This window comes from Carya illinoinensis, chromosome 14 (genome assembly GCF_018687715.1).
Source record: "Carya illinoinensis cultivar Pawnee chromosome 14, C.illinoinensisPawnee_v1, whole genome shotgun sequence".
Taxonomy (NCBI): Eukaryota; Viridiplantae; Streptophyta; class Magnoliopsida; order Fagales; family Juglandaceae; genus Carya; species Carya illinoinensis.
Genome location: NC_056765.1, coordinates 24,183 through 48,854, shown reverse-complemented (window position 1 = coordinate 48,854; position 24,672 = coordinate 24,183). Strand labels below are relative to the sequence as shown.

Here is a 24,672-nt window from a genome sequence, read left to right as displayed (position 1 = left end):
TATCAATCACAACAGAGTGAGTGGAAACATTGACTATTCGTCAATCTTTGTTGCAATTTGTCGTCAATCTTTGAATAAAATATATTTTTATGGGTAAAGATTGTGGTGGGGCGGCATCATGAGATCTTGTGTTGAAATCTTTATGCAACCATATTAGACAATAGACATCACTGCGCAAAAAAATTATAAAAAAAAAAAAAAAAGTCTAAAATTTTAGTGGTTAGGCGACTTGCTTTTAGAATTACATCACATCTAATAAAAAAAGATAAAAATATTTCAAAAAACTATCAGAATAGAAATTATTTCATCAAATAATAAAACAAAATCTCCAGCAGAATCCATTTAAACTACAACATTATTATTACTCTCTAATTTGCAGAGGGATTAATTCAATATTGAAAATTATGCGGTCGTTTTAAATTTAAATGAGAAATGATATTTACAATTGTGATTATGCAAGTGCCATGCAGTCTTTTTAAAAAAAATGAATTAATACAGAACCTACTTAAAAAAAAATTAACTTTTTAATCATAAACTCAACTATTTTTTAAAATGATTGTATGGTATTTACACACTCTACTACTATTTGTAACATTATTCCAATTTAAATTGCTTTAAAAATCTCTTATGAAAGCATTGAATATTTTATTTCCATTTGCACACATTATATTTATCTGAATAATCGAATTTGAACAAAAAAATAAATTAAAAAATATAATTTAGTTATGCAATGCACGGTAAAATTGTATTGGAAATACGCAAGGAGGAAGCTTTATCTACTGTGAGAGAGTCAGAATCAGACGAACTCAAACGCACCACACCAGCAATGGAATCATGGAGCTCTTCAACCAACTGGACCGTCACCGGCGGCTCTCTCGTGAATTCCCTCGCTTTCGAGTCCTCTCTTTCCCCGATCGACGACGACGACGACCCAAAAATCACCTGCAATCCAACCCTCTTCAGATCCCCTCTTGTTCTGCGCTCTCCTTCGCCGGATTCCGGCCCTTGCGAGATCACAAGTCAGTGCTGCAAATTTCGCTTCTTTACTCCTTTCTTTTGCTTCTATTGGATTATTTTGTCCGATAACTTCTTCCCGAGGAAAAATCACTTCTTTACTCCTGTATTATTTTGTTTTTGTTTTTCAAATGAATTCATGTTTGCAAAAAGGTTCGGTTTTATCCCTCTGCTTGAGGGAACTTTTTTTGTAAGAAAAAAAAAATCCGGTTTTCTTTTCCCAAGTTTCAGGAAATTTGTGGAGCATAGATTTTTCTTCTTCTTCTTCTTCTTCTTTTTTGATCTGGTTTTAGAAAAAGCATGAAAATGTCGCTTAGCTCAGTAGAGGATTACGCGTAAGAGAGGATTGTTTGAACGATAGTTGAGATTACTTGTTGGTACACTATATCGCATAGTTAATGTGTGGTTTTATTTTCCTCACATATGAGCACCGTTTTTGTAAGTGATGGAGTACATAGATAGGAGCTGTTTCTTTGAGGACAAGAATTAGGCATAGTTGGGTGTTAGTGATGACTTGTTGATTATTTGAACAAATTTGTAGAATATAATAAAGGTGAAGAATTGTTTGTAATGGCCTAAACAAAAGTAGTAAGGATTGTCAAAATTGTGGATTTGTGAGCAGAACTCTGATTTACCAATTGTGAAGAACTTAACAGGAGATATTATTGCATTGAGCTGGAGGAATTAACTTAGTTTCATATTTTTACTTATAAAAAAAAAAATTAACTCAGTTTCAACAGTGTATGTGTAGTGATAGCATCAAGTTCATTTTCTTTCAAATATGAGCACTTTTGTCTTCTCTGCATTGTGATTTGCGGTGTGGCACCCATGAAGTTCTGGGCATGCTCAAAAGGAGTTGAGAGGGCTGCTGCCGCCACCACCACCACCACCAACTCATTGATGGTTTTGTAGTTTCTGAGTCCTCTGGTAGAAATTATATTTTATGCTTTGTGCGTTCGAAAGGATTTGGGGAATCCTATCGATGTTGTTATGTTTTAATTTCCATGTGAATGATCAGGCCCAACCCGGCTGTGCCCAAACTCGAATTTGCTTCCTATCATGAATTGTGAAACTCCAGCTTGTTTACTCATGTGATGTCAGTATTGGTATTTTACATCCACTGTTTCTCCTTGCTTCTTAGGAAGAAGAAATGTAGAAGCCCACTACACTTGCTATAAATATGGTCATCATCTGTTCCTATTATATTGAAATTTGTTTCTGATATGATGTTTATAGATTAAGGCTTTCGATCAAGTAGCTCTTGAATTTACACTTAATTTTCCAAAAACCTTATTTATTTTCTTCGAGTGAAAGTAAATGAGATAATTGTTGGAACCTTCCACGTTATCCTTGCAAATAATAAGCTTCTGTCGCAGTTGATTTGATGCAAAAGCACGAGGTGAGGCAGGTTTATGTTCGAAGTACTGCTCGAGTCTATGAGATGTATTATCATTCTGGTCTACAGTGCGGCAATGAGTATCTCTGTACTGTTCGCTGTGGCATTGCTGCTAGAGATGAAGAAGTGCTCACAGCTGAAGTTGAAGAAGTTATTTCTCCCAATCTAGATGGGACTAATAAAGGCCTGAGTGAAGCAGATGTGAAAAGTGGGCGTAATTTGACTGGTAGTGAAGATGACTGGGTTGAAGTGAGAGTCCCTGATACTCCTGTGGCTGAGAATAAAAACTCATCTTTGACATCAGAGGCTGATAGCGTTGCAGGCAGAAACAAGCAGGTATATTTTGGCTATCTATGTACTTATTCAAGCAAAGCTCTTTTTGTCCCCATTTCCTGTTCTTAAATGGTGGGTATAATATTTTGATGTATATCACTTGGCGGCATGTATAGAGGCTTCCATCCCTTCCCAAGAAACACAAAGGGAAAAAGAAAAAGAAAAGAAGGAATGATCTAGCCATTGATTGGGCCAAGTAGATTAAGAGTGCAAATGATTAAAGTATCAACTAACGAGGGCATTTTTTCGATAAATTTATCTTTGGGTGAACTTCTTCAACCTCCCTTGCATTTTGACAAATAACATAGAAACTTACCTTCTCTGAAAAAATTACTTGGGCATCCCTCAAGTGCCACGGAAGGCATATATTTGAGTCCATTCTGTTAATTTACCATCATAGAATGAGTCAGGAGTTATCATAAGTATTTTTTCCAGTTCCAATACATACAGAAGTTTGAGTTCACGGAGTCCTCGTTTCTCGTGATATGAACACAGCCTTGATTTGTTTCTTCTTAAAGAGGGGGACTCAGTTGATCACTATCTACTACCACCCTGGGTAAAGGCCACCGGTTTCGATAAATATAGCCACCATTCTCTCAAGCCAAAGTTCCACTATCATCTCCAACCTCTGTTGCTCATTGAGCAGACCCAATTCGGCCATTGATCATGAGATCTTGGTGTTTAAGGTCGCAGGCGAAGTTTTGACATATGAGCTTTTTCTGTCTGCAACCAAAACATCTGCTCCTTAAACCTGATTCTAAGGGCCAACGCTTGTGATGGCAACAGAAGTCGATCTGGAATATTTTATGCTTATTGCCAAGAGCGGTAGTCATTTTACTATACAGATTGAGATTAGCAGATGGAATGTGGTTGGGGTTAAGATTGTGGATTGGTGATTGGAGATTTGGATTAGCAGATGGAATCTATCTGGATTTGGGATTCAGTGATGGTAGTTTGGGGTTTGGAAATTTAGGGCTGGTAGATGAAGGATATATATTAGAAAAAGAAGAGGGGGGAGGAGGATGAACAACATGAAGGTTTTAAATTCTAACTTTTTAATTTTTAATGAAGCAAATCTCTTAACATTTTATCAAAAATAATGAAGGATAATCACCAGTCTCCATTTTCTGTTTATGGCGCGTCTTTTGTCTTGGATGGGAGTGTAATTTTATAAAATACAAGGGAGGTACATGTATTTGAAAACTCTAGGGAAGGTTTAAGCAATTTACCTTCATGTGTTAGGCTTACTTCTCCAAATCTAGTTGGGGATGCTACGATTTGATGCTCAGAATAAGGAATATCCAAGTTTTTTCAGCTTTCATGACGTCCTATGGTTTTTTTCCCTATTTGCTCTTGGTTTTTCTTCCATGATCTTTTTCCCCCCCTTAACCTTAAAAATTTACAGGAGTTTTATGAGGCTACAGCAGAGATTACTGATGCAAGTCCTTGCTTATCCCTTACACTTCGTCTGCTCTCACTTCAGAGTAAAGATTGTGTTTATGTTGATGAAGTGTATGTGTTTGCTGATCCTGTTACTTCAACTGACTCTGAAGATCAGGAGGATCGGGTGGAAAACCCAGCTGGAAGTTCTCTTATGGCCATGCTTGTACCAACCCTTTTGCAGTTATCTAAGACAACTAAGCATAGTACTGATACAATGGAAAAGCAGAAATTCGCTGACTATGGGTCAAGGTCAACTGATCCGACGAACTTTGCAAGTAAAATTAAACAGCAGGAAGGAAAATCCAGTCAAACCGATCATCAAGAAGTGAAGTGCCAAGAGGTGAATGGTTCTAGTGCAGGTCCAGCACATATGCTGAATCCTCCACAAGTTCCTGTTTCAGAAAATAAGCCTAATCATCCCTCACATTCTCATCTTGAAAGAGCCATGGATCAGCTTGTTTCTCGAGTAGGCAGAATAGAAGATCTTTGTTTGAGGTTTGAAGAAAACATGCTAAAGCCCATAAGCAGCATTGAGGTAAGACTCCAGAGGGTAGAGCAGCAACTTGAAGTACTGATGAAGAAATCACTCAATTCTGAGTTGCCATCTTGCTCAAGAATTTGTGCCCCTGATTTTTCATGCAATGAATCAGATTCCAACTCCTTCTATAACAGTGGAAGTGATTATCCTAATTGTGGATCATTTGAATCAGATAAGAAGGACTTTTGTCCAGATGTAACGCCCATCCCTCCTTATGATGCATGTGATTCAATGAACGCTGCTCAGTTGCTCCCAGGTCTTGTTGTCACTGCTCCTGAGTTTTCAAATTGTGATGATGTGGAAGAAAATTTTGCAACAGACACACTGAAAAACTCTTTAAAGGATAGACCAAAGCAAGCCTTTTCAATTGATGATGCTCTAGCATCTGCACTTGCAGGATTTGTATCTTCAACTTCAATCTCGCCTCCAACCTATACCCAAACTCTTGCAGTTAAAGCCCCTGAGTTTTCAAATGAAGATGATGAAAGTGACAATAAGAAAGCTTCACCTGGAGTTCAATATGAAATAGATCATCCAGTTTCTAGCTATAGAACAGATGGGACAGAGTGTACGAAAGATTCAACTTCATCCAATATTTGTCTAGAGGATGATGGAAATGTAATAGGATCTCCTAATGATGACTGCCCTGAGGAGACGGCTGGGGGAGCTGACAAAGACTGCTGGCTCGAGGGAGGGGAAGGTGACTGTCAGGCCACAGGATTTGACCCTATAGTTGAACACGAAATAACAAGAACAGATTCCAATCAGATATCGAATGGTAGTGTAAATTTAGAAGTGGGCAACGAGGAAGGCAATACCTCAGTTCCTAATAGCGAGAATGTCTCTGATACCAGCCAAGAAGATGATGTTGCAAGCTCTGAATTGGCTACTACGACAGAAAACACAAAATGTGGATCTGAATTTCTGCAGAAAGTCCTTGACTTTTCATGTGCAGCTTCTGTAGTGGATTTTAAAATTCCAGTCCTGGATGTGAAATTTGCATCTCAGGAAAATTCCAATACTAAGGCTCCCCTTGAAGCCCTTTTGACTGACATGCAGGAATCAAACGTCGAAGTTCCTTGCATCAAGGATACGGATGAGGACTCCCCAATTACCGAGCAATGCAACTTAATTTCGCTGGAGGATGGTGAACTGTCAGCTCCAGCAGACAACAGCCATATTTCGGTGGATATGAACTACTGCGATGTAGTGGACGTGCCTTTGATCATTGAGGGTGAAAGGCTGCAGGACCATCGTACATTCTGCAGCCATGAAATCTTTGCAAAGAGTCTCATTTGACACCTTTTTTTATTTGTATAAACTTGGTTTAGGCAAGTAATAGTTGTATGCTGCTCATCATTTTATTGTATATCCTTTTTTACCTCTTTCTCATTTTGTTGTAACCATTTTAAAAGTAACTTGAATGTCTAGTACATTTTGAGTCTTGACCATGGAGAAACTGCTGTGAACTCGGAATGCTCCTATAAAAAATTTCAATCATTAAAATATCCTCAGCAGGAGAATTGTAACATCTCCAGCCAAAAAACTCTTTATCCTATAAATAATTAACCTTACAATAGAAATGTCTCTAGTTTTAACAGAACTTATCCCATTATCTTCATAAAATAGTGTTGGAGGGACAACATGCGTATTTGTATGAGGTTACGTTTGGATGTTAAGTTCAGCTGTGAATAGTAATATTTTGTGAGTCTTATTAAGACGTGTTAAATTTTTTAAGTTGAAATGTATGAAATAGAGTGAAATAAGTTTAACTATTAATGATTGATTTGAGATGAGTACAGTTTAGTTCAGCAACCAAATTTTGATAATTCAGATTGTTTTATCTATGTATATACGGGTGACGTATATTGAATTATAGCAAATTTTTCCTCAGAATGTTTTAGAGACTATCAAAGCCATGATAAAAAAAACTACTGAATTAAAATTAGTCATTAAAATTGTAGTAGCTGGATATTAGAATTATCAAAACAATCTGAATCATGACTCTAATATGTCAATCATCTTGTGCAACACTTTTCTTATTGGGTTATTCAATTGACAGACTACAAAAATTATACTAACAAATATTACTACTAATAGGTTTTTTGTCCCTTTTATAATCGCAATAATAATAATAATAATAATAATAATAAAATTACAGAAATTCATATTTTATCATTATTAATTTATTGTTAATATTATTCACAAAGAAAGGCCTCCACCAAAGCAGAAAATACTAGTCCAGTGGGAGAGAGTGCTCTGAAGCGCCAGCGGTCAGCACGCCAACGATAAAAAGGTGGAGACTTTTTCGAGCTTTGAAACACTGGCACCGTTTGTTTTACTCACTTCCTCTGAGCTTGGGTAAGCTCTCTCATTGCTTCCACAAAAATTTTAACTGAAGCTTTTTGTGCTCAAAATCCTAGGGTTTTGTCTTGGTTTTGAGCCGAACCAACTCGATGGAAGCCGCTGTTGTCGACGCCGGCTCCAAGTTCCTCAAAGCTGGACCGGCAATTCCCGATCAGGCTCCCGCCATGGTACTATAAAGCTTGCCCCACCCTATGTTTTTGTTATAGACCAGAGTGTTTTTCCTCAATTCTTATATTTCTAGACTTGATTTCTTGGCTTATAGAAGAGTAGTGAGATGTAATGTTTGCAGATTCTGCTTCACAGTTCACTCATACGGCACGCTGCATAAGTTTTGTTTTTTCCTTCCCATTTGTTAGCGGTGGCAAGTGTAGAAGAGAAAACAGAAGAAGTTGAAGCTGATATTTCTTATTGTCTTGGGTTTAGTTGAGTAATTTTTTTTCCATTAACGTAGAACATTGAAAAAAAATACAAATTTTGTAACAGAATTTTTTCCCATGATTTTAAAATTTTGGGTGGATTAATGTGGGACGAAAACCTAATGAGAAAATTCGTGGTGAAAGGCTTGGTTTGAACCGTGTTTGTTTTGTTCTGTTTGGCTACCGGGACAAGTGAGGACTAGCACGGAAAGTAAATATTTTGATTTGATTTGGTGACTGCTGTGGTTTTTATTATGTAATGGAGAAATGGCATGGTTGCATACCCTTGGTTGCTTGGAGAACCGAGGAAGCTGGTAGAAAGTGTTTACTTTCGGTTTGGCTAGAATACTCAATTAAGCCAAGCTGTTCTATGTGGATAGATGGTATACGCTTTTGCTTACCTTCAGGCTGATCTCTTATTGAAGGCTGGGAAAAGGGAGAATTTAAGTCTCTGGTTGAACCTTAGTAGCTATCCTCCCCCCCAACCCAAAATCCTTACCCTTAAATGGCATTTGCCCAGAACAACATTCGCTTTTGATTGTTCGTGCAAATTTGTGTCATCTTTGGAGAATTACATAATATGGTCTGCGTTGCATCCCCCCCCCCCCCCCCCCCCCTCTCTCTCTCTCTCTCTCTCTCTCTCTCTCTCTCTCAATTTGTGTCCCCATATATAATGTATATTAACGCCCTTGAGACTTATTCTTTTACTTTTTTTCTCTGCAATTTAGATAATTCCCACTCAAATGAAACGCATGCTTGAAGATGGGTCAATGGCCGATAATTCGTTGTGTGAAGATATTACTGTCGATCCAGTTGAGCGAGGTTTTATTAGAGACTGGGATGCTATGGAAGATTTGCTGCAACATGTTCTGTATACAGGCCTTGGATGGGAGATAGGGAATGAAGGACAAATATTATTTACAGATCCACTTTCTACCCCGAAGGTTAGAAAATCCTTATTTCTTGGAAAGGTTTTTTTTTTTTTTTTGGAACTTAAGGTTCATTAATGTAGAGAAAGGCATGGTGCAGAGTTGCAGTATTCTTTGAAAATCATGATGGTCTATATTTTGTGGAGTAAATTATTATCTTTCTTATTATTCATGTCACCATTACTATTATTGATATTATCTAATTTATGAAGGATTGTGAGTACATTTTAGTGTGCATGTGCACTGGCTTAATGGAAATTTTGTGTCTTTCTGCGGTGATGTGCGTTTTTCTAGTTGGACTTGGCAAGGGTGTTTTATTTTTATTTTTTTGTTTGGGTTTATGTGGTGTGGAACTATTAAGCAGTTTTCAACCTTTAAGATCCAAACTTGCAAAGCTATTTCATTTCTTCGCACTATGATGGAAGTTTGCCAGCATCAAATGATTCAACATTCTGTTTTTTTAATAGCTGTATTTATTTTCTGAAAATTGATTCACAATTGTTTTTAACAGTCTTTCAGAGAACAGTTGGTGCAGTTGATGTTTGAAACATTTAACATCTCAGGCTTTTATGCATCAGAGCAAGCAGTATTATCTCTCTATGCAGTAGGACGTATCTCAGGTTGCACTGTGGATATTGGTCATGGAAAGATAGGTATATATATCTTACAGAAGGGAACGTCTTATCTCTTTAAGCCTAAGAAGCATTTCGTTTTATAAATACCTATGAAGCAGTTTACTAGGATTCTTTAGGCATGATAGTGAGATCTGTGTGAATCCATATCATTCTAAAATTTCAATTGACTGTCTAGAATTAAGCACATCTATATTCTCTTTGCTGTGGACCAACTTTTATGTTTTATAAAGATGTAATCAATTAATTACTATTATATCCTTTCCAGCATATGATCAATATGCTTGCATGATCTTCTAGTGAGGTAGCTATTAAAATGAGGTACTAATGATCAATAATGTTACTTTTATTAAGCTGTAACCATATTGTTTCTTTACTTTTTTTTAATCGGTTTACAGAAGTTTATTGATAATAAGGCATTATTTATTAAAAATGCTGAGTTGTAAGCAAAGGATATTGTTACCTTTATGAAGCTGTAATGATAAGCATAGAGCATCTAGAGCATTTGACCCTCACTCAATGAAAAAATCCTAGATTATGGCCTTAAATCTGATCTTCTTGTGTTGTATCTATGTATTGCATTTGGCATTGTGCCATGCCTATGCTGATACCGTTTACAGCCTTTTCTCTTATTGGTTCAAGTATACACAAGTAAGTTAATACTTTCTCCTCGGGCAATGTAAGGAAGAGCTTCTAAGCAATTGTGTATATATCCTGACTTTGAAAAATGTGAAAAAAGTAACTTCTCAAAACTAGCTGTGGACTAAACTTATGGGGAAAAGTAAATATATGTAGCTCTAATTTGTAACTCGGTGTTCTCAGTTATATACTTCTGGTGTACTTGGGCTGTGCCTTGTTACTTGCTTCAATTAAATTTTATCTTAATTATTAAAAAAGAAAAAGGAAACATATACATATACACAAAAATATCCAAATATACACATAAGCATAAATTGAGGCAAAATATTGTGTGATAAATAATTGTAGTACAAACCTGAATATCAGACTTATTTTAGAGAACTATTGTTTCCATTGCCTTCGAGTTTTCAAAAGTAAGGTGACCATAATTTCCAAGATTGCAATCTGTTCATGATAAGAATCATAATTCCTATTGCATTATGAATTACCTATATATAAAAAAAAAAAAAGAATCATAATTCCTATTGCATTATGAACAAAGAAAATCACTCCTTGAATACGTTCTATCTCTTAGCTGATGTAGAGGGTTTACTTATGGCCTTTAGAGCATTTGTATGCACAGTCTAACTACTGGACATGCAACAACTCAATGGTCTTCAGGCGAAGAACGCCATGATTTGAACTAACCGATCTTTGTGTTCCACATGCTCTTTCTTGCTTTATAACCAGATATTGCACCCGTAATTGAAGGTGCGGTTCAGCACATTGCCTCTAGAAGATTTGAAATTGGAGGTATTGATTTGACGAAGTTACTTGCTCAAGAGCTTGGAAAATCTAATCCACTAATAAATATCAGCATGTCTGATGTTGAGAAAATGAAAGAGCTATACTCATGTTGTGCTGAAGATGAACTTGCTTATGAGAAGACCAAAAATTCATGCCAGATAGAGAAGCATACCCTTCCGGATGGACAGGTTTATGTTCAGATTTTTCCAGTTTTGAGCTAGCTTTTCATATGTAAGCCTTCTAGAACTAATTCGATACAACTTCAGACCTGGCAAGAGACTGATTGGCTTATAATGCCACTCAGGTCTCTCTCATTCTACCTGTTCTTTTATTTTTATTATTATTTACCTTTGCACTTGTTAACGAAAAAAGATAACAAATTAAATCTTCATCAATTGGTTTCACTTCTATAAGGGGAATGGACTGAAGAGGCAGAAAATGGAGGTACCATAACATATGAAGTTCTGAAGATTTGTTACTTGGTTTAAATAGTTCTCTACCAGACATTGATGAACAATGAACTCCCTAAACAGGAAGCTTTTTGGTTTAGGTTGATGGCCAATACGAAAAAAAGTTAAGAAATGTGACTTGAGTAGTAAAAGACTTGGAATGGTTGGGATGACTATTTGTTGACTTGAGTACATGGTATTGTTCCTCAATCTAGCCAGAATATTTATATGAAATCTTTTTTCTTGGTGGATTTATTTTGATGGGAATCATTATTTTTCAGGAATCCGAATCATTCAGAAAACACTGTAAAACATGATCTTATCCATTCTTTTCAACAGTGTCCTTGAATAAAGATATGCCGACAAATCTTGAAACACTTGCCAACTTTATTCTCTTGTATTTTTTATAAGTAATAAACTCATTAAAAATTGCAAAAGGCGCAAATCCAAGTACGCAAGATGTTTGCGGTCTTTTCTTACATATTGAAATGTTAAAGTTGTGAAAGCATTGGCAAACTTATTCAAAAGATATGTAGGTCGCATGCATTATTTTATTCCAAATGTAACCTACCAATTGGCTATACATGCCATCCAACAATATAAGAAACTCTGCATCATGAAAGTTATGTGTAGCTTAGGAGCTTCAGCATGATAGATTTGTAGACATAACATCTTGTTATTATCTCAGGTGATAACAATTGGGAGAGAAAAATATACTGTTGGTGAGGCTTTATTTCAACCATCTCTACTGAGTTTAGATGCACATGGAATTGTTGAGCAGCTAGTTCGTAGTATCTCAACAGTGTCGTCTGATAACCACCGGCAGCTGCTTGAAAACACAGTACTTTGTGGTGGCACTGCTTCTATGCCTGGTGCGTTGTAATTTATTGATTCTGGTGATGCTGTAGATATCATTACCCCCTCCCCTTCTCTCTCCCTCCAATTCTGCTTCTTAAATAGTCATTGCTTATGGATCTCCGTGAGCATCAAATGGAGCTCTACTTTTTTCCATGGATTCAAAGGTGTACAGGCTCTTCTGATTTTTCTTTTAAAACTTCAGTTTTGAGGATAAAATAAAATTGTCTTATTTATAGCTATGGAGACAGTGGGCACATCATACATTTTCAAGTAGTAATTACTGATCAAGGGTGAAATGTCATTGATATCATGTGTTATTTACACAAAAAAGAAATCATTTCTTACAGGCATTGGGTTTAAAGAGGGATGGGCGTCTCAATATAATATATTGGGTGAAGTTATGTGGCTTAACGCAGATAGCCAACAACCTTATCTTTATGATTTTCTTTTATTTTGATTTTCTTGTCACTTGTTCTTTTGTGATTTGTAAGTGCAGGATGTTGCCCTTTTTTGTCTGTGGCAACCTAAACCAACCCTTAATGGCAGATTGAATTATTTATTTTGTTTGGCGTGGGGGTGGCTGGGGGGTGAATGACTACACCTCTACGGTTAACTGTTTTTACAATAATTCTGATATGGTGATCGATCTAAGCTCTTAATTACGTAATTGATTGATTTATTTTAGGTAATTGATTGACAGGATACATAAATTGTTCTCAATTTTGGCATGAAAGGAGGCTGTCTTGCTTCTGTCAGTGAGTGAGGCTTATAGGGAAATTGAGTGCTGTATTGCCCATAGAGGTCCTTAATAATCATTAAGCTCGTGAGAAAACAAAAACTATTCAACTTTAGGTTATTATTTTAGATTTATGACGTGGATGCTCCATTTAACATACCATGTAAGATAGAAAATAGATTTGATGAGCTTGGAAGGTGACCTTTATCTGTGTTGCCAATGCAGTCCTGGTGAGAAGGCATTAGTATTACCAAGTACCTTGTCAGTTGAGCTTACCTTTAATGAGGAAAATTGTTGCTTTATGGCTGCTAACCAGTGGTTGTATTAATCCAACTCCAGGTTTTGAAGAAAGGTTTCAGAAAGAAGCTAGCCTGTGCTCATCTGCTATTCGTCCTGCTCTTGTTAAGGTAACCTATTTTATCACAAAATGGGATGAATTATATATTTTAACTCTTTTCTACCAGACTAAAGTTTGTATTTTCTTGCATTTTACATTATTGCAACTATGGGCTTGATTTTCTGACATCTAGAATTCAATAATTACATGTAAATTTTCCTTAAGTCACAACTGGGTGGATATCTTCTTATTTTACGCATGGATTAATATTTTCAAAATGAAAATGGTGAGGAATCACTTTCGATTCCTACTCCCAGGACTGTTTTTGTAGCAATTTTGTTGTTTATTATGTGGACATGTATGGTGCTTGTTTTATGTAAAGAAATGGAAATTCTGAATTCTATCTTTTTATTCATTACAGCCTCCAGAATATATGCCAGAGAATTTGACAATGTATTCGGCATGGGTGGGCGGTGCAATACTTGCCAAAGTTGTCTTTCCCCAAAATCAACATGTAACCAAGGCAGACTATGATGAAACTGGACCTTCCATTGTTCACAGGAAATGTTTCTGACGATGTTCATCCGAAAAATTTCTCGAAGTGTTTAGTAGGTTCATCATGCCTCCTTTTGTATTATAACCAATGTCTATGGTAGTAGAAAACCAAAACCGAATTCTAGATGAAGAAAAAGTCTCCATAACTTACATGATCTAACACATTGTAGTTCATCTGGTTCACCCAATTTAAAGGGTTGACTTCTTTTATCAATTCTAGTAACCTAATGATGTCTTTTGGGATTTGTGATTGACTGAGCAGGCATTAAGCCATGGCCACAGCCTTTACTCGTAGCTAATTAGTGTCATGTGATACTGGGACAAACTCTGGTTTATTTTGAATGAAAAACCTATGATGCATGTGATAGAGAGCACGGTGGGGTTCGTTAATGTTTCCACATGGCTTAGTCATGTAGCATCGTGGCTAGGCCGGTAGATTGGTTGCTAAGAGGAAAAAAACAATATATTGCTCAGGTTGTAGTCGCAACAACAATAATTTGTAGGGATATTATGATCGCCCTGCTCTCTCTCTCTCTCTCTCTCTCCCCCAGAGAGGGAGTTCTTTTGTTGATCCCACACTAGGCCTCTTCTCTGTGCCCTTCACTTGCTTTGCCTGTAAGCTGTGGCACAGCACAAATTCTGATATGTCAAGTTTGTAATGGGGCACAGAAGGTCAGTTATTTATCAAAGCCAAAAACAAAAAAAAACAAAAAACTCGGATTCACACTCGACTAGCTTTTCTTCTCTTTGCCGCACACCGAAACTCAGAAGGGCACAGAAGAATAATCAGAGGCATATATAGCCATCTAGCCTTTCTTCTCTTTACCGCCACCCCCACAGGCGCATATTCTATGATTTGTTTTTTCAGTCAATGGCCTTATGACTTTGATGAAAGAGAGATGACTTGTGGTTTTTCTTCCTTTTTTTTTTTTTTGTTGTTGTTTACTGACCTTAATGAAATGGAACCAAAATATGACAATAAATATACAGATGGGCCCATTTTGAGATAATTGAGCAAAGACCGAAATATTTGGGCCCATTTTGCTGTCCTCTTTTTTGTTTTTTTTCAATCAAACGGAACTACTCCAGGGCCCAGGCTCCAGCACATATAGGGTATAGTTCTCTGAAGTATTTCTCCTGAATATATACACGTGATGATGGATGCTTAAGGTCTAAAGGTTTAAGGGTTCCCCCACTTGAGTAGTCTTGCCTTCTACCTTGTTACGGACTGGCGCATGGTCCTGCAATATACAATAAAAAAACCAGTAACAATTCTGCCCCACTTTCGCCTGCAACTTTATTTTGTCATCCTCTACAATAATTCAGCCACCAACCCTACTAAAATGTTCTCTTTGGAAACTGTTTTTATTTCAAAAATAAAAAAAAGAATTGAAATTGCATTTCAAGTACCTCCATTTTCTTTACGAGTTCTTCTGCTGTGTTTGCAATAATCAAGATATGGCTTGCTGACTCCTCTATGAAACCCTCTTCCACTCCTTTATCAAATAAGGCAAGCAAGCTGTTATAATATCCATCTACGTTCAATAACCCCACCTGTTACACAATGAACGATATAAAACAAAAGCCATTGATAATGATAAATTATTGACCAATTTAATGGAAGCTGGTACGTGAGAAATTTCAAAAGAATCATCTCACTGGCTTGTCATGGATTCCAAGTTGAGACCATGATATCATCTCTAGCAATTCTTCCATGGTCCCATAGCCACCTAAACGGATTAAAAGTTGAATCCAATAAACATGCATAAGAACTTATATATTCTGTGTAAGAACAAGTGAAAGTGGATCTATATATATATATATATATATATTTATGGATGAAGCTTAATTAATTACCGGGAAGTGCGATGAAAGCATCGGCATGTTTAGCCATTTCCGCCTTCCTTTGGTGCATACCTGAAACTATTTTTACTTCCCCGATGGCCTCTCCTGATATCTGCAAGCTGAGGAGTTTGCTCAGTTTGATTCTTTCACAAGGAAGTTCAATTGAAGAAAGCATTCAACAGTGGAATAAAGATTGAGTACCTCATGACGCAAAAGAGCTTTAGGAATCACTCTATACAAACATAAAAACAAAACAAAGATACACGTTGATTCTTTTGCGGACATCTAAGGAAAAGAAAATTGATGCACGGGTTAATAAGACATATATATAATGTATACCCAAGAACATTGCAACCTCCATTAAATACTGTCCGAGAGACCAAGCCCATTAAACCTACGCTTCCTCCGCCATAAACCAAATCAATCTTCCTATCTACCTGTTGAATAAAGAAGCTCGATCTGAGAGACATGCAACTTCTCCAAAAAAAATAAAAGTAAATAGGGGTTAGAAGAAGAATTTGTATCTCTTTTGAGTATGGCTGATTGGATATACATGATTACCATTAGTTTAGCGAGCTCGAGAGCTGCATCACTAAATGCAGCTTTATGTCCTCGTTTACTGCCACAGAAAACACATATTCTTTCGAATTTTCCTTTCTTTTGGTTTGGTGCGGATGTCCCTTCTCCTCCTTCCATTCTCCCAAAGATACTATGTAAGGGATAAGAAAGTGTAGCCAATGGAGAGAGAGAGAGAGAGAGAGAGAGAGAGAGAGAGAGAGAGAGAGAGGTGTATGAAGGAAGCAGAAGCGAGATACTCTTGCTCTTGAAACTCCCTTACTTTTTTCCTAATTGAGACCTCTTGTCTGCTTAAATAAGTAGTTGGTGTTGGGTGTCAAGAGACAACATGAGCCTCTCTCTCTCTCTCTCTCTCTCTCTCTCTCTCTCTCTCTCTCTCTCTCTCTCTCTCTAATTCCAGAGATTGCACCTATCTCTCTCAATCCTTAATGGGCCTTACTTAATTGGACGGCACTGTACATTAATGTAGTTGTCTTAAAAAGTTCATCCCATTTTAGGACCAAATAACTTCTTGTGTTACTTCTGTTACTCGTTTACGGGAAAAACAGAAGGATGCATTTTTTGAAGTATTATATTTCGTACAGTGAAGTGAAGTATCAAATTATGTATAGTGAAGCATATGGGTTACACAACGAAGGGTTACTATTTCCATCTCAGGGTTCATTAGTTCATGGATGGATCCTAAAGTGAAGTGAGAGAGAAAGAGGGTACTGATTCTCTATTATAAACTATTTAGTAGGAGGGCGTAAAAATTTGTAAGGATTGAAGAGAGATTTTATTTTCTACTTTGGCAGAGGTGAAGATTGAAAGGTAGGAAAAGGAATTTTGGTGCAAGAAAATTACTTATCATCATGTAGTTCTTAAAGAAATTGGTGATTTATTCATTAGGAGGATGGATCGGGCAAGTTCTTAAAAAATATGACTCCTTTCCCCATACATACCAATTTTCCTCCCATAATCCTTCCAATTTGAAGGATTGGAAAATGTGGGCCCAACGTAAGAATCTTAAACCGTTTGTTTCTTTTCCTTTCTTTTCTCAGCTTGAAGTGTTTGTGCACGAAAAATCGACTATTTTCTCCCCCAGTGCTTTGATATGGAGATAAAGATGCAGTAATTAATTAAACAAAATCCATGACTTATATTGTCTTGTATTCGATGAGATATACTTTCTTTCTTCACTTCTAAGCCTAACAAACACGAAATTTGACTAACATCAGTGATATTTACAGCATAGACATAATAATATGAATATCGCTTTTCCTCTGAATGAATCATGAGCACCGTGGAGAGACTTTCCCCTTGTTTGTCAATACAACATTGTCGCAAGAAGCTTTGACAGTACTCGCATCTCCTTCATGTGCTAGATTAATATTCTACAACTCCAACGATGAGGATTTCTATTACTGAAGTCGGATTTTAGGCATCCTCCGATGGCACTAGTTAGTAGTGCCTTTGATGTTTTTGTAAACCACATGCTTAGTTGCACGGCCGAGGCCTACAGCCAATAGAATAAGATGATTTGCATCATCATGATTGCAAGGATTGTGAGTGAAAGTACGGTTTTTAGGAGTTTTACCTGTTTCTTTGCACGGAGCTTTGTTTATCACTACAGTTATAGGATTGCTGACATTATTCATTTCAACCTTTGAAACATGATGCTTTTGGCATATCCGGAGCCTCCCTGCATATGGATAGACAACAAAAAAGGATGTTGGAAGCGTAAAATATATATACTATGCATAGTTCACAAGTGTCAAGCTAACAATATATGTTTAAAATGCCAAGCTAAATTGTAATTGCACAACTCTACACATTGAGATTGTTGCTTGGAGTTGAGATAAGGTAAAAATCAAATCTTTTAGATATAAATATGAAAATAATTTGTAATAATCAAATAAAAGATTCTTGATTTGATTTCATCTCTAACAATCGGTATTGCTTATACAGTCAGTGAAAGTGCTTGCTTAGGCAGATTTATGGGGTGCTGCAATGGAATTTTAGGTGGCTCGATCGCAATTCAGATCGCAACATAAAGCATGCCGCCTTTGCAGACTACAGGTTACTGCTTTAGTATGTATGTCATGAGACAACATGAATTGGGTTCTGTCACTTACGTGTCTTTTTTTTCGACATATGAAAGTGAAATCTATGTAAGCTCTTCCCGATGAGAAAGCTCCTCTGTTCAAAACGCACAATGCGCAGTTAATTATACCATTCAGTATTTTCAAAGACACCCAATTTCTGGTTTGCCAAACAACCGGTAGTGAGCGCTTGTGGAGTTATAAAAAAAAATGGCTCTTTGTTTCAAATCCCAGCAGCGGAAGGAAGTAATTTTTTAGCTGTATATGTTTGAGATGTGCCGTTATGGTTCACAATATATGTTTTGAGCAAGAGAATGCTATCTTTTAATGCAAACACTGAAAACGAAACTGTGTTATGTTAGATCACAGAAGGACGGATAAATGAATCCCTTAGGTTAAATCAGATCACTAAACCTGGTAAAAAAAAAAATCCCTCAGGATGCCTAGTATCAACCTGGGAGGGCATGAAACCATGGGTTCCTCAACCTCTGCAGTAAGCTTGCAAATGGGAGCCCCCATGCTTTTCCTGAACTGTGAAATCCATTTCCATGCACCCATTTCAGATTACTAAACTCTTCCTCATTGGGATCAGAAATTACAGAAACCAAAATACTCTGACACACTGAGAGAGAGGGAGAGATAGTACCGTTAGCCGTTGGGGAAGTGCGCCGCTGTGAAAGTGTGTCGAGGGAGCTGTTCTGCCGCTAGGGCTCGTGCTACGGCTCTTAGATTGGTGACGGTGCTTTAGCCTTTAGCCTTATATACGCCCTAAGCGCGAGCTGGTGTTTGCCTGATGACACGATTCCCTTTTTTCATTTCTTTCTTTTCCTAAAATAAGTTTTTTTCTTTATTTATTTTTATTTTGAGAAATATTCCAATAATAAATGAAATTCACTAAAATAAATTTACAAATTAATGTATTTTAATGTGATTCATTTAATTATAAAATGAATTTTATTATAAAATAAATTTTATAGATTTACTTAAAACTATACCACTTTATAAATTTACTTTCATCAAATTCTTTTATATGTCTATTGAGTGTTTTCTTTTCTTCAAAGAAAAATCTAAAAGTGTCGGGAAAGAATTTATTGGATGCCAAAATATTTATTTTTCGATTAAGAAAGGAACGGGGAAGAGCTTAAAATTAGCTTCTTCTAGTACCAAACTATATCTACCTTGTTTTATACCTTGTTTTTGCTTCTCGTACCGTTTACTTGCTTCATTTTTGTTTCCTTGTTTTGTTTATGTAGACATTTTTGGCTAGCAATATCACACCAATGATTCAATGAAATTAGTTTGCTAATGATGCAGACTATAAGCTCTGATCCGGATTGGCTGTCTATTTGCAAGAAAAAAAAATTGAGAATAAACTTATGATTCCAGTCTGATGTATGCCAGAAATCAACACCTCCAGAACCATGACATCTGGGGCTCATACACGAAATGAACCAAGGAGAAACCAGACTTTCTTAATTTCCTCCCAACCCCTTATCTCAACCGCCCTATGGGATGGAGGGCTGTTATAGCCTACCACACATCCATTCAATCATAGATTGATAGGATGAACCTCCTATCTGTGCTTAGCATCTTTATTGTCATCTAACCAATCAAATATGCAATGTCATGGCATGCCATGCCATGGACAAAGATGTTGGCATCATACTATCCCAAAGCAAGGACAATGTTCTTGCTTGCTCAAGTCAAGCAAAGGCGACACCGACAAACACTAGTCAAATTGCAATAAAAGCAGAGAGAGAGAGAGAGAGAGAGAGAGAGAGAAGCTCATAACATTGTCAACACAGCACCATCAGGCTAGCAAACTCTGTAATAAACAAGCACCACACTTCTGAAACCTCCATACCTAAATTGTTGAAATTTTACACATACATAACCATTCCCTATTTGATAAGTTAGGAACTTTGAGCATTTTACACTGGGCGGGAAAAGGAAGAAAAATGTATGAACTTCAGACCATAATAGCTGCGAGTCATATTTATCTCCCTATTCTCACCTAGAATTAAGACAAGTAACCTAGTTTTTTTTAAGCCAAGAATGAATTGCCTGAGAAACACGAGGGTTTCTCCCAAAGCTGGATGCAGCGAACACCTTCAGGTTCACCTGCACAATAGTCTCTCATAAGATGCAAAGTTACTACGTTCTCAATTACAACTAATATCAAGAGTCATTAGAACTGAACTGGTAAACTATTTCAGGCGGCATCCCACCTTCAGCGAATGTCATTTAATGGGAAGTGCCCCATGTGCAACCCTGTTCACCTGCATGCTCTCTCTCTGCTGACCCAAGCAATCTGCCTCCTTACCATCATCACTAAACAGTGAATGGTAAGTTGATGACAGACCATTGCTACTGCTGTTACCGTTGGAAAAACTGTGTGCTTCGTGTGTGTTGTGAACTATGGGCAGTGATCCTTTGTGCTGATTAAGCGAGGAACTTGAATTCCCATTGCCATTGTTGAAAAAGCACTTAGAGCCAGATGAGATGGTTGGCCCCATAGAAGGTTTAGCACCCATATTCATGCCTTCTTCTGAAGGGGGATCAGAAAGATTATCAAGCTTTTTTGTATTAAGAAAGCGACCCCCACAGCCTCTCGCCCTCCTCATAGCATGTAGATGTCTAGACTCGTGGAGATATGGCTGGCACATGAAACCATCATTCAATATCAGGAATCCTTCCGGCCATTCTAAATTTTCACAAGTTAGAAGGTTGGGGTTGGAGAAGCAAAACAGAAGCTGAACTCACAAGATAACCATATTATTACAAGTCCAAGCTCCTTAAAATATTTTTATCAAACAACTTCCAAAACAACCACACCCTTTTTATGTTTTCTACTGAGGATAGGCATAACTTCAGCCTCAGACATATTGAATCCCATCCCACCTACTCATGCCCTCACCATCTGCCATGATTGAGGCCTGCATTTGACTCCCCATAAACAACAGTATGGCTTAAATATAGACCACTTCTTAATTTGTATCAAGTACATGAATAGGTTCGAAAGAGAAAACTCATTCCAATTATATAAAGCAACAGAAAAGAAACGACTAGATTTTTGCAAAGACGATAAACTTTCATACTGGCACTCCCATCATACGAAATCCCGATACTAAAAAAGGGCAGCAACATGCTAAATCTCCCTAACTAATTCCATTCTACACATAGAACATAGGCATGTAACAAGGACCTGGTCCAATGACAGAAATTGTTGAGGTCCACTGGTCAACATTATTAATATCATTCTGCCTTCATGATTATGGGTTTTTCATGCCTTCAGGCAAACCCTGTCCAATTTGGTTTGATTGGAAAATACTTTAGACACAAAGGGATTACACAAAAGTAAACCCACAAACTGATGTGGTACATCAAATTGTAAAGTTACCTTTATTGTAAAGTAGATCTAACGGATCCTATGAAACCACATCATTTTGTGGGTTTACTTTGTGTAAATTCTTTGTATATGCAGCAGTTCTCAGTTTGATTTGTTGAATCATGTGAATAGAATCCTTTCACTAAATAATGCAACTTCAAGCATCTAATAGTATGTAGACTGACAATATAATGAGATAGGCTTTTAATTTGCAAGTGTGAATGATGAGTTGCAATCCCCCAATGCAGCAAGCATTAAGGGAGTCAGTTATTCAAAGAGGAAACAAAATTTCTAATGAATACTAAGAGAGCTAACCAAGCTATGAAACCCAGCAGGAAAATTTCCAGCATGCAAACACACATTAAGTAACAATGTCCATCCACAAGGGCCATAATGAAATACAAAACCTAGAAGGAAACTTGCCAATAATGAATAAATTTAGCTGAACATAAAAGAACTTTGACCAGAAAGAGATATAGTAAATGAAAGTTGCATCAAACATTCAATGCATGTTTTTATTCTGACAATATATTATATATCCCAGTTTATATAGCATGGTCCAGGGAGGAAAAAGAATACAAAAAATTAATTTTACCTTCCGAACTTTTATCACTCTCTTCTCAAGCTCAGCCTTAGCACGTGATTGTCTTCGCCTCAGAATACCATGATATTGTTTTGCATTTACATAGACAGGTTCCTCTTCCATTTCAAGAGGTAAAGGCATTCTAGCCTGATGCATTCCATATAATTGAGGTATCTGGCATCGCAGCAGGTAGCATCAGAAGATTGTTACATCCCAAAGCAGATGACTAGAAAGAACTACTCCCAACACCAAGCAGAGTGGCTAAATAATGAAATTCGGTTTTCTTATATGTGGAACATACAAATACCATATTCTATCAAGTGGATCTTAAATTTTTAAAGAGATAGCAGTCAGTTCTCATTGAAATAAGCAAGAAACGGTGTTACATCAAATTGAATACCATAGGTTGGGGCCCATAAGAAGCAAACATTCCACCATACTGTTGATCTGAATAAGGATATGATGTCAATACCTGCAAAAATTACATTGAAAAGTAATAATTTTTTTCAGTAGCCCAAATAAAAGTAATCCAAAGCACCAGATTATTAATCAAACATCCAAACATGCAGGTGTATGAATTTGAGAGAGAGGGATGAACAGGACTTACAATCGAGTGGCCAACAAGCTCCATCTGGGAGTTGGGATCAAGGTGTTCAACCATTTTAGGGGTTAAGGATGGAACATGGTTATTATCTAGGTGGTCTTTCCCAATATTCCCATCTGATATGAAAAATAAATTTGAATATTAACCAGATACTCTGCACTTGTGACATACATGATCATATAGCAGAAAACAATGACCTATTAAAATCTTAGTTCTAAGATATAAGAAACATTCCATCCACACCTTGGCATAACATTGCATTTGTGAAGTTCATCTATCTCAGATCACATGAATATCTAGACCTATATTTTCCCACTATTCTGGGATACCTGGTGGTGTAAGTCGACATATCTTCCTAGTAGTATTTCATAAGAGGTTCACATAGAAAATACTAGGACATTCAGTTTGGGAAGGACCCAGTAAGGGACCATAAAATAGGAAAAGGATACAAAAGATGGTCCACATCTTGACCTATTTCACTTACTCCGAAAACTGAAGCACAAAAAGGGGGCTTGCAATTTCTTGGTCTGCTTGTCTGCTATAGTCAGCTTCACATTGCACCAACTGAAAGAAAATAGAAGGGAGAGGGGTTGGGGGGGGGGGGGGGGGGGGGGGAGGGAACTAACACTCTTAAATAACAGGGCCCAGGGGACAAGATTCTAACCTATCAACTTTTCAATTAAAAAGAAATCATACAGGTGTATATATGCAAACATAATTTAAAATTAGGAGTAACTCCTAGTGCCATCAAGTAAACATTTTCCAGCTTTTCAAGACAAAAATATTAGCGGAGAATTTTAATGCTCTGAAGAGACTTCCATGAAGCCGTCAAAGCCAAATTTCTCTCCTTTCTGCAGTAAGGTTTTGTTTTTACTAAATTACAAAATTTTTCAGGAATTTAATAAACAAAAGTAGTTGAGGAATCAAAATTGCAATCATCAACCATTTGGATAAAGAGAAGTGGTTTCTCCAATTCAAACAATGTGTGGTTCGATACATTCAATAGCTAGTAAATAGATAACACGCACACACACATACAGATAAACATATATCAAGCAATATTCACAACACTTCATTGAGAAAAGGGCAGCTCAAAAGATTACTACCAGATTTTGATGCTACAGTGCCCCGTGTTTCTTTGTTGAATTTGGCTCCATCATCTAGCGGGCCATTCCCTTTCAATTGCATGGCTCCATTCCCAACAGAAATATTTAAGTGTTCCATTGAAGTTGATTTCGAAGCATTGTCACCTAAGGACACGTTGTTCCCCACGCCACGCCACCAAGGTTGAGAATATGTGGCTGACTGCAACCCAGTCTGCCCACCATGTTCTAATCTTCCATCTTCATTTCCAGGCTTTGCTGGCATCATTCACAAATTCCTCCTTCAACCCATAAAAGTAAACAACTAAAAATAAATAAATTTTGATTCTTACCAAAAATATATTGGGCAAATTCGGGATTCCATACGCAAGCAAGAGAGAACACGCACACTCAAGGACCATTGTTCGTCAGCTCAAAAATTTGCAGGAAGAAACAGAACAAATCTTATTTGAGTTCTAAAAATTCAAGACCCTACTCCACGAAACTTAGCTTAATACAACTATTTAGTCCGATTTGGCTGAATGTTTCGTCTGGGTATCTCTATTTCCACCCTAAAGTCTGATACGCCCAATCTCTAACAATTTATAACAAGTACATATTCGGAAGAGGAAAAAACTTTTTGAAGAAGGTCTAAAAGATCGACCATCCTTAGCATTTTCAAGACCAAAAAAACCAAAGCTTTTCTCGTTTTCCTCGTGTTTTCTCAACAACCAAACACTGGATAACAAAGGAAAAGTAGAGAATTTAGGTACCAGTAAAATCTATAGTTACATATTGTGATCAAACTCTTGAATCCAAGTCCAGGAAGAGAGATATGAGAGGAAACCGTTGGAGTAGAACTTACGATGCAGCTGATCGGAACTCAAGATGCTTTGGTCTTTCACAAGTCGAAGCTCATCGGGACTGGAGTCTCTCTCTCTCTCTCTCTCTCTCTCTCCGTGTAACCTTAAAGAGAGACAGTGAAAGGGCACGAACAAAGGGAATAAATATATTTAGAAAGAAAGATTTTATTTAAGGTTTTTGAGATAGAATTTGTTTTAATATTATTTTCTTGCAACTCGAGA

General features: G+C 37.0%; 5 protein-coding genes across 10 annotated transcripts; 2 read left to right on the top strand and 3 right to left on the bottom strand.

Moving 5' to 3' along the window:
* Positions 1 to 728: 728 nt before the first annotated feature.
* LOC122294229 lies at positions 729 to 6,232 on the top strand. Its single transcript, XM_043102808.1, has 3 exons — positions 729 to 1,019; positions 2,391 to 2,746; positions 4,149 to 6,232. Exons 1-3 carry the CDS (start codon positions 731 to 733, stop codon positions 6,021 to 6,023), a joined length of 2,520 nt encoding a protein of 839 aa, XP_042958742.1. The 5' UTR covers positions 729 to 730; the 3' UTR covers positions 6,024 to 6,232.
* Positions 6,233 to 6,927: 695 nt separating this feature from the next.
* On the top strand, positions 6,928 to 13,673 carry LOC122295198 (actin-related protein 7). 3 transcript variants are annotated; one of them, XM_043104312.1, is made up of 8 exons: positions 6,928 to 7,020; positions 7,148 to 7,258; positions 8,236 to 8,451; positions 8,948 to 9,089; positions 10,437 to 10,681; positions 11,631 to 11,814; positions 12,876 to 12,943; positions 13,295 to 13,673. In XM_043104312.1, the coding sequence occupies exons 2-8, from the start codon at positions 7,181 to 7,183 to the stop codon at positions 13,445 to 13,447; spliced, it is 1,086 nt and encodes a 361-aa protein (XP_042960246.1). In that variant the 5' UTR covers positions 6,928 to 7,020; positions 7,148 to 7,180; the 3' UTR covers positions 13,448 to 13,673. The 3 variants fall into 3 exon arrangements, with proteins under 3 accessions (XP_042960246.1, XP_042960247.1, XP_042960245.1); XM_043104313.1 differs by having other exon boundaries at positions 6,934 to 7,020; positions 7,143 to 7,258; XM_043104311.1 differs by lacking the exon at positions 6,928 to 7,020 and having other exon boundaries at positions 7,035 to 7,258.
* Positions 13,674 to 14,401: 728 nt separating this feature from the next.
* LOC122295199 (cytokinin riboside 5'-monophosphate phosphoribohydrolase LOG1-like) lies at positions 14,402 to 16,097 on the bottom strand. 2 transcript variants are annotated; one of them, XM_043104314.1, is made up of 7 exons: positions 15,835 to 16,097; positions 15,613 to 15,710; positions 15,475 to 15,505; positions 15,286 to 15,385; positions 15,088 to 15,158; positions 14,839 to 14,982; positions 14,402 to 14,669 (listed from the first exon to the last, which is right to left on the bottom strand). In XM_043104314.1, the coding sequence occupies exons 1-7, from the start codon at positions 15,967 to 15,969 to the stop codon at positions 14,601 to 14,603; spliced, it is 648 nt and encodes a 215-aa protein (XP_042960248.1). In that variant the 5' UTR covers positions 15,970 to 16,097; the 3' UTR covers positions 14,402 to 14,600. The 2 variants fall into 2 exon arrangements, with proteins under 2 accessions (XP_042960248.1, XP_042960249.1); XM_043104315.1 differs by having other exon boundaries at positions 15,613 to 15,747; positions 15,835 to 15,973.
* An 846-nt stretch (positions 16,098 to 16,943) lies between these two features.
* LOC122294602 lies at positions 16,944 to 19,156 on the bottom strand. The gene is made up of 4 exons (XM_043103491.1): positions 19,121 to 19,156; positions 18,385 to 18,601; positions 17,426 to 17,530; positions 16,944 to 17,344 (listed from the first exon to the last, which is right to left on the bottom strand). The coding sequence occupies exons 1-4, from the start codon at positions 19,154 to 19,156 to the stop codon at positions 17,286 to 17,288; spliced, it is 417 nt and encodes a 138-aa protein (XP_042959425.1). The 3' UTR covers positions 16,944 to 17,285.
* Positions 19,157 to 19,723: 567 nt separating this feature from the next.
* LOC122295197 (nuclear transcription factor Y subunit A-1-like) lies at positions 19,724 to 24,611 on the bottom strand. Of its 3 annotated transcripts, none has more exons than XM_043104308.1 (7): positions 24,453 to 24,611; positions 23,612 to 23,889; positions 22,509 to 22,621; positions 22,302 to 22,373; positions 21,914 to 22,075; positions 20,159 to 20,587; positions 19,724 to 20,051 (listed from the first exon to the last, which is right to left on the bottom strand). In XM_043104308.1, the coding sequence occupies exons 2-6, from the start codon at positions 23,874 to 23,876 to the stop codon at positions 20,171 to 20,173; spliced, it is 1,029 nt and encodes a 342-aa protein (XP_042960242.1). In that variant the 5' UTR covers positions 23,877 to 23,889; positions 24,453 to 24,611; the 3' UTR covers positions 19,724 to 20,051; positions 20,159 to 20,170. The 3 variants fall into 3 exon arrangements, with proteins under 3 accessions (XP_042960242.1, XP_042960243.1, XP_042960244.1); XM_043104309.1 differs by having other exon boundaries at positions 23,612 to 23,912; positions 24,453 to 24,588; XM_043104310.1 differs by lacking the exon at positions 24,453 to 24,611 and adding an exon at positions 23,941 to 24,424 and having other exon boundaries at positions 23,612 to 23,866.
* Positions 24,612 to 24,672: the final 61 nt, after the last annotated feature.